Source organism: Musca domestica, unplaced genomic scaffold (genome assembly GCF_030504385.1).
Source record: "Musca domestica strain aabys unplaced genomic scaffold, Musca_domestica.polishedcontigs.V.1.1 190, whole genome shotgun sequence".
In the NCBI taxonomy this organism is placed as follows: Eukaryota; Metazoa; Arthropoda; class Insecta; order Diptera; family Muscidae; genus Musca; species Musca domestica.
Genome location: NW_026712246.1, coordinates 698822 through 707225, shown reverse-complemented (window position 1 = coordinate 707225; position 8404 = coordinate 698822). Strand labels below are relative to the sequence as shown.

The window sequence follows — 8404 nt, the reverse complement described above, 5'->3', positions numbered from 1 at the left end:
AAGACAGAAAATTATCTGTGCAGGTCCACGTCTTCGTGTAGCCCCCATATAACGGTACCCGCCGATATTCGGTATTTTGATGATTTTAGCGACATTCTTTACCGGAATCGTTTCAAATTTGGTATTTGAAGTTCGTAATAGATACTAAATCCTAAATCAAAAAATGAGCCATGTAGGTCCACGTCTTCGTATAGCCCCCATATAAGGGTACCCCCCGATTTTCGGTATTTTGATGATTTAAGCGACATTATTTAGCGAAATCGTTCCAAATTTGGTATTTGAAGTTCGTAATGGATACTACGGCCTAAGACAGAAAATTTTCTGTGCAGGTCCACATCTTCATATAGCCCCATATACCGTACCCCCCGATATTCGGTATTTTGATGATTTTAGCGACATTATTTATCGGGATTGTTTCAAATTTCGCATGTGAAGTTCGTAATGGATACTTCAGCCCATGCCAGAAAATTGTCTGTGCAGGTCCAAGTTTTCGAATAGCCCCCATATAACGGTACCCCCCATATTCGGTATTTTAATGATTTTAACTACATTATAAACAGATTTTTCTTCAAGTTTCACATTTAAATTATTGTAATAACTTATGACAAAATATGCCTATGCAGGCCCACGTCATCGTATAAGAACTCGGTATTCTTAAGATTTTAACAGAATTTTTAACGGATTTTATTTTTTTGAAATTGCCAAATTTGTACCAAATGGTGGAGGGTATTAAAAGTTCGGCCCGGCCGAACTTACAGCTTTTTTACTTGTTCTTTCTGTTGCGGTGTAAGTTTTATGCACTTTTTGGAATTTCAATGGCTTAACCCCGAGCTCATTTTTCAATATTTGCCGAATGGAGCTCACGAGCCATTTTTCGGCCACAGCGACGCGGGTTTCGATCAAGTCGCTTCTTTATTATTCGAACCATTTCTGCTGATGTTGCTGTTTTCTTCCGTCCACTTCCTTGACATCGGAGACACAAAAGATTTATTCACATTTAAATACTGGAGTGCTCTAACGATAGCTACTTGTGGTTTTCCAGCAAAATATAAAGGAATCGCGCTTGAATTCCATCACGAATAACATTTTTTTCTGGAAAATTCTCACTAAAATTCTTTCGTACGCTTGTAAACAATATAATGAGCTGTCACTGGAATAATTTAACAGCTGTCAGACGTGTGGCTTAGAAATGACAGCAGTCTGAAGTTGGTTGCAGTTTTTTCATCTCAACCTGTATAATGTCGTAATGTCTACGAACTTACAAATCATTGTATTTTATTATCTAATAACGTGAGAATTCATCGCGCGAGTTATGTATTTAAGATAAGTTTTGGATTCTATTTTATTTTAATAATTCATCAACTATTTCCTTTGAATTAATTTAATCATTAGTTTATTTTGTCCTTTTCTATTAACTTTTCCCAGGAACATAGCAGTAGAGGATGGTGGGGCATCAAGTGGAGTTGATAAAATACCAAGATAACAGATGTTATTTCCATCTGTTGAAAACGGGTCTCGTTATGACTAATACCACACTGACGCCATCTGTACTTTAATTGTAATAACTATTTATACCATATGTTGTCCGTTTATGGTGAATAATTTTTTTTAGTACTTAGCACAGACACAGAGTCATGCTGTCATTCACAATAAGCAAGTGATTATTGTAAATAACAACTGTATTTGATGGTTTTATTTTAAATCAAATAAAAAAATAATTTTTAACAATTAAAAAAATTAAAAACTGGTTATTACAATATCAGCTGTTTACGATTTATGGGTATCATTTCATATATGACTCCCTTTCCCCATTTGGTCTCTTATTGTTATTGTCCCTGTGTCGTTGTCCTCCTGTCTCATTGGAACGAACACAACATACTATACACAGTGGTGAAATCTCCAATATCCTTTTTTTACAAATCGTCAAAGCCCCTCGTCGCATGAAGAAAAACTGCACTCGTTGCTTTGGCAAAATCAGCAGCATTATTACTCCACCACAGAACAGAGAGGTGGAAACACGTCGTCGTCGTCGTTGTCGATTGAAAAAAGTTTGCGTTTTTTATTGTAATTGTAGAAAGTTTAGTTGAGAAAAAATAGAAAAAAAAATTATAATAAATTTAAAAGTTCTAAAGAAGAAACAGATTTGTTGAAAAGAATCGCTGTATCGTCCGACAAATAAAAGATGCAGTGCTAAAGTCATTTGTAAAAGTCAGCCATATGAATTTATAATTGGCATTTGGAAAGAAAGAAAAAACGGAAGTAAAATTTTCTCGTGAAAAAAGGAATACGAAGCAGAAAAGAAATTCCATAGGTGATGGCGAAAAAAATATGTAAAATGTGTTATAAATTAAAAGGCCAAAATAACATACATAAGCAAATATTTGTGGTTATAGATTTGGAAAGTTCTTTGGCAGTGAAATTCAGGCAAATGGTGTGATGCAAAATCAAATATTTTAAAGGGAAAACTACTAAGCGAATTTCCAAAAAGAAAATCTTGATTTTGTTCTTATTGGTAATTTGAGGAAGTGTTGGTGGGCTACGCTGTGAGTAAGTGAGCTGTGTGAGAGTGTGTATGTGTCCCATAGGCTGGTTGGCTCTTATAGTGAAGTAAAATCAAAAGCAAGAAAAAAATATTTTGTGTCCTACTGAGTAAAGGGAGTGTGACATATATATGCCAAAAAAGGAGAGAGAGAGCGAGAAACGTGGAGAGATAAAACAACAGTGAGTGAGTGAGTGCGGTGAAAAGCCAAAGAGTACCAGGTGCTCTGCCAGTGTTACCGCTGGGAATTTTGAAAAAGTTGCACAAAAAGTCATTTTCATACAAAAAAGTCGCACAGAAAAGTCAGAATTTCAATAAAAAGTCGCACAGATTAATTTTGAAGATTTTTATTCAAACAAAGAACATAAAACATAAAAAACATAAAACTAAATAACAATTCAATAAAAAATAATACAAAATTAAATTATAATTTCATTTTTTTGAAACTTCGTTTCTGTATTTTTGTACGAGATCATCACTGGGATTCCATTCCTCTATTCCTGCATCTAGCAAATTTAGAGCTGATAGCATGGATCCACAAGTTGTTACATTTAATCTATTAGTTAATTTTGTTTTCATTAGTCCTAATTTAGAAAAAATTCTTTCCGCAGAAGCGCTGCTATGGGGCAGGGTTAATACATGTGCGGCAAAATCGTATAGGTGTAAATATAAAGGTTCGTTTAAAAGCATTTTTTAAACTACCTATAGTATGCCAAAAAATCTCAACATTTTTAATGTTAAAAATGTGTTTGTATGACTTATCATTAACTTTACTTTCTAATAGTTTGAATTCGCTAATAAAAGCTTCAGGTTCACTTATAATATAATTAAATTCATATATGAGATCAATATAATTAAAGTCTTCGTTTGAGGTAAAAAATGTTGGTTGCAAAACTCTTAAAACATTTAATTGTTTATCGTTTATATTTATCCTTGACAGTATCTCGTCACAAAGTTTTTGGTAAAATTTTAAAATATTGTTTTTTATAGTTATGCATTCAACATCAAGTATATTTTAGCTTGCATTTCTGTTTCAGCTTCATGACCTATATATATATTTAAAACATCTTTTATATTATGTGTATCTTTAAAATTTATACTTTCTAGCTTTGTGACCGATATATATTCCTTCTTCAGGAAATTTTGTAAAATTTGGAGTAAAATTTCCTTTGTATATGTAATCAGGTATACTATTTGTGATGACTCGCTTTGAAAGCATTTGTTAAATTTATTCATAAGACCCAAAATATATACCAAGAATTTTAAATAAATGAGGTTTTCAGACGACAATCCATCTTGAATTGCACGTATTTTATCCATTGTCCTTGGACATTTTTCTTCACATTGAGCCCGAAGGAAATAATGTTGTAATATCGTCCATTGTTCTACAATTCGTTTTGCCACCGACTCGAACGAAAGCCATCTAGTATCCGAAAGACTTAAAAGCTTGTGTTCTGGGACATTGAACATATCCTGCAATTCTGAAAAATCTACTCGCCTGTTTGAACTTTTGAAAAAATTATAAATGTTCTTGGGTAACTTTTCAACTTCTTCTGGTATACATTTCAAAGCTGAAATATTCATAAGATTTACAGAATGACAAACGCAACCAAGATGGAACAGGTGGGGGATTTTCTTTTTTAATAAACTAGACACCCCAATGTTTTTCCCAACCATACTGGAAGCGTTGTCAGTTGCAAACCCGATAAAATTTTCTAAGGGAATCTTATTATTTTCTAGTGATTCAATAACGGCATTACAAATTGTTTCGCCTTTTTCATTTTCTGGTTGTACTAATTGAAAAAAATTATCTTCAGTCTTTCCTCGGTCCTTGTTGAATTGCCTCACTACCATTACTAGACATTTATTGATGGAAATGTCGGTTGTCTCGTCTATAATGAGGCTAAATTGTTGTTTTTGCATTTTAGAGACTATAGCGAGTTGACCTTCTTTACCGAGAAACTGTGCAATTGCAGTTGATTTTGTACGACCACATGATACCTTAATAATTAAACAATATATATACCTATTGCTTTTTGGTACCAAAATATGTTTACATACCAATTTAGCTATATTTGAATCAGGAAAAATCATGGAATTGAATTTACCAAGTCCGTCCATAGAATTGAAAGATTGGTTTTTTGTAATTGCACGTAACACCAACTTAATTTCAGCAATAGCGACATGTTTTCGTAAGTCTGTATTTCGATGTGGCAAATAATCAGTCAGTTGTATTTTCGCATTTTCAGATGTTTTGGTTATGTTACTAAGATGTTTCTTTGTTTCAGCATGTCGTCGAAGATGGTTTTTTTGGTTTGACAAAAGTTGTTTACAAACAATGCACAGGGGCCGCTTTGTCTCACCATCTTGCTTAAGCCACCTGTATTGCATCTCCCATTCCTTGGAATAATACCGGGAAATATTGCGTTTTTTGGAGGAACATGAAGGTTCTTCATCATTTTCCGATTCGGACTCGGTGTTCTTTTCAGATTCTGAACTTGTTTCAATTATCGTGTCAGCTCCTTTGCCCAGGGTCAGCCTTGCTTTGTTGGGAGATTCATCGTCAGCCTTTCTTTTTGATCTAACAATAAATCTATTAAGTTTAAACATTAATATTTGAAAAATTAAAAAAAAAAAACAAATATTTACCTGTCCATAGAAGATTTTTACAAACACTTGTTTTTAATATAAAATGAGCACAAGCGTCTAAAAACTGAATATTGTTTTCAAAATAACACAAAATACTAATTATTTACTTCACTGAATTCAATTTAATGCTGTACTCTTTATTTTTAATTATATATTTAATTGCACTCCTCTTTCGCCAATGTGATGATAGTGATGATACTATAATGGAGCAAAATTTCATTACACAAAACTACATGACCCCCATATTGGAATGTTATGAAAATTACGTTTTTTAATTGAAAGCTAATTTTTTGTTATTTAATTTTTAAAAATATGTATTTTTCATTTTTAAATGCTTTATTTAGTTGAAAGTGTAAAAAAGAAATTTCATAAAGCAAAAATATATTTTTGGGAGCATTAAATGAAAGAGCAACATATTTTGAGAGAGAGTATTTTAATCATTCACAATAGAGTCTTACTAAAAACAAATAACAATCTCATAACGGAGAGAGCCCACGTCAATGAGAAAACGAACAGGAGAAAAAAGGTGGAAAAACACAATCAAGTGAGAAATCCAAATATATTGTTCGTGTGTTTGTGGAAAAAACATTTTTGTGAATGAGTGTGTCAAAAACAATTAACATCGTATAGTGTAGCATACTTTAAGGCATGGTATCATCGAGCAAATACGACGACGACAACGGGCCACAATAATTACACACATTCGCACACACACACACACTGCTGCTTCCTCTTCGTTGCCTTACCCAACACATACGAAAAATGAAAAATAACAAAATAAAGGATAACAAAACGGCCATTTGACCAGATTTACAAAAAAATTAAATAAAAAAAATACAGTTTTTTGTCTAAAAATTATAAATAATTTATTCTCAACCCACAGCCCAGAATCAAGTGACCCAGAGTGCAAAACGAAACGTGAGCAAGCAAGAATGTCTAAAAATATTTGCTAAAAGAGATGTAATTATTATGAGAGTGATATAAATTCTAAAGAATCCTGTTAAAAGAAGCAAAAGAAAAGAAGAAAAAAACAACAGCAACAACGATAATAAATCCGAGAATTCCATTCATCATTCCCTGTGAAAAAAAAATAAATATTATCCCCAAACCATAACCAAAGTGCTTAATTCCAACAATATTGAATCCTTGAAAATATAAAACAAATTCTTAAACATAAATTTCCATAAAAACAAAAAAGAGAAAACATTTTTGAAAAACAAAAAAATAAACTTCACAACGACCTACTACCACACATTTTGTTGTTATTGTTCTTCTTCTGCTGCCTACTTCTTCATATATTCATGCAGTTGTTGTCTACTTTATCTCCAGCAGAAGCTATACCACAGAAAGTCGTAGCATTCAGCGAACCAGTCAGCCAGCCAACAGCAGAAACTATTGTAAATGTAAGTTTGTTCAACATTATCCTTATCATATATCATTTTGCTCTTCTTCCTTGTTGGTTGGTGGAATAACTACAACAACAACAACAAATCGTTTATAATTCGATTTATTCCACTACATACTTTTGGCATATTTCCGCCTTTCCTTATAAATAGCAAATTCGCTCGTTTACCTCATTTATTCGCTTATTTTATTGCTTCGCCTTTTGCTTCTTCTTCTTTTTTGAGGGAAAATGTATATGGGAGACTGACACATTGCTATCTCTCACAACTCGTTACAAACAATCTTTTTCCTTTTAAAATCATTTCGTTTTGCTTTGCTAAAATGCAGTTTTCATAACAGATTATTTTTATTTTTTTAATAAACAAATATCCATGTTTTTGTTTTTTTTTTCGAATCGCTCCCTGTAAAATATTTACACATTTCACAAATGACAATTAGTCATGTAAAATGTCATTTGGTGTATGTCATATGTCAACAAATGAAGATAATGTTGTTTTTTTTTGGGTAGTTGTGTTTTGTGGCCTAAAATAGAATGTGAAATGTCATTCAGTTTCAACAGGAGACTCATTAGATTAGATAAATCTACAAAAATTCGTGAATGTCAACCGAATGCGTCACACGTAATTTTGTGAAAATATTAATTTATTTTCAATAAGGCATTTTAACCAACCGGAATTTGGTGTAAATATAGACTTGCTATTTGCCTAATTATAAGTCCTTTAAAGAGTAATAGGTCAAAATAATCATGGTGGGCAATAATTGTATTGAATGTCTTGAGTGTAAACCATGTCAAAATTGAGGTGGTAGATTCATGCAATTTTCAGTTGACAATGTTTTCAAAATCATTCATTTCATGACATTTCACTGTCAACATTTATATTTATAAATCAATTGTATATACTCAAATCAGAGATGGGAACCTTTCATCTGTGGATTGAAATATGACACGATACATTACAGAAATGATAGAATAAATTAAAACCTTTTTTCTACCATGTTGTAAATGTAGCTGTGTACAAATAATATGTATTTTAGAATATCGAATCGGTTTCGATGTTACAATAACATCAGCAGTGGGATTCTCTTAGTGATTTTTTGAGCTACCGACAAAAATTGGTAACTATGAAACCTTATATCTTGATACAAAAAAATTAAAGTTGACAACTTTGGTATCTATCGGTAGGCCTTAGGCTGCAAATACATAAAGAGCATATTTGGTTGGCTTAATGCCATGTTTACGTTAGAACTTTTTGTAGGGTTAACCTACTTTGAGAGGATTTATTTGAAGTAAAAGTAATGGATATGACAATTTAAATCTAAATCCAGTGGGTTAACCCTCATATATATAAACGTACTTTAAGTCATCGGTTTGCTTCTTCGTAGATGAACAAAGTAGTTTTAGGTTGACATAGTTCGATTTTGGTCCTAGGCTCCTTTGTTCATTTCCGAAGAAGCCAGCCGATGACTTAAGCCAGCCAAATAAGCGCTTTATGTATTCCCAGCTTTAGCGACTACTTTGGTTTCGCCACTAACTTATATAAAATTTTTGTTAATTACCGAAATTATAAGTATTTTAATCTTACCGACTTTTGTCGGTAACTCAAAAAATGACTTAGAGAATTCCACTAGAGGTAGATTAAAGATTTAGGAAGTAATTTACACTTTTTATTTTGGTGCCAATATTCTGTCAAAACATACAGAGTTCATATATGCATTGTTATTTTTCAACGTCAATTGTCTCTTTATTAGTTTTATTGATAAATCATTTTAGGCTATTTTTTGCGTTTCTTTTGGTTGTATACAGGCTGCAAA

General features: G+C 32.3%; 1 protein-coding gene across 2 annotated transcripts; it reads right to left on the bottom strand.

Moving 5' to 3' along the window:
• Positions 1–3228: 3228 nt before the first annotated feature.
• On the bottom strand, positions 3229–5362 carry LOC131802064 (protein FAM200C-like). Of its 2 annotated transcripts, XM_059121414.1 has the most exons (3): positions 5189–5362; positions 4601–5132; positions 3229–4540 (listed from the first exon to the last, which is right to left on the bottom strand). In XM_059121414.1, the coding sequence occupies exons 1-3, from the start codon at positions 5194–5196 to the stop codon at positions 3530–3532; spliced, it is 1551 nt and encodes a 516-aa protein (XP_058977397.1). In that variant the 5' UTR covers positions 5197–5362; the 3' UTR covers positions 3229–3529. The 2 variants fall into 2 exon arrangements, with proteins under 2 accessions (XP_058977397.1, XP_058977396.1); XM_059121413.1 differs by having other exon boundaries at positions 3229–5132.
• Between the last annotated feature and the right edge of the window lie 3042 nt (positions 5363–8404).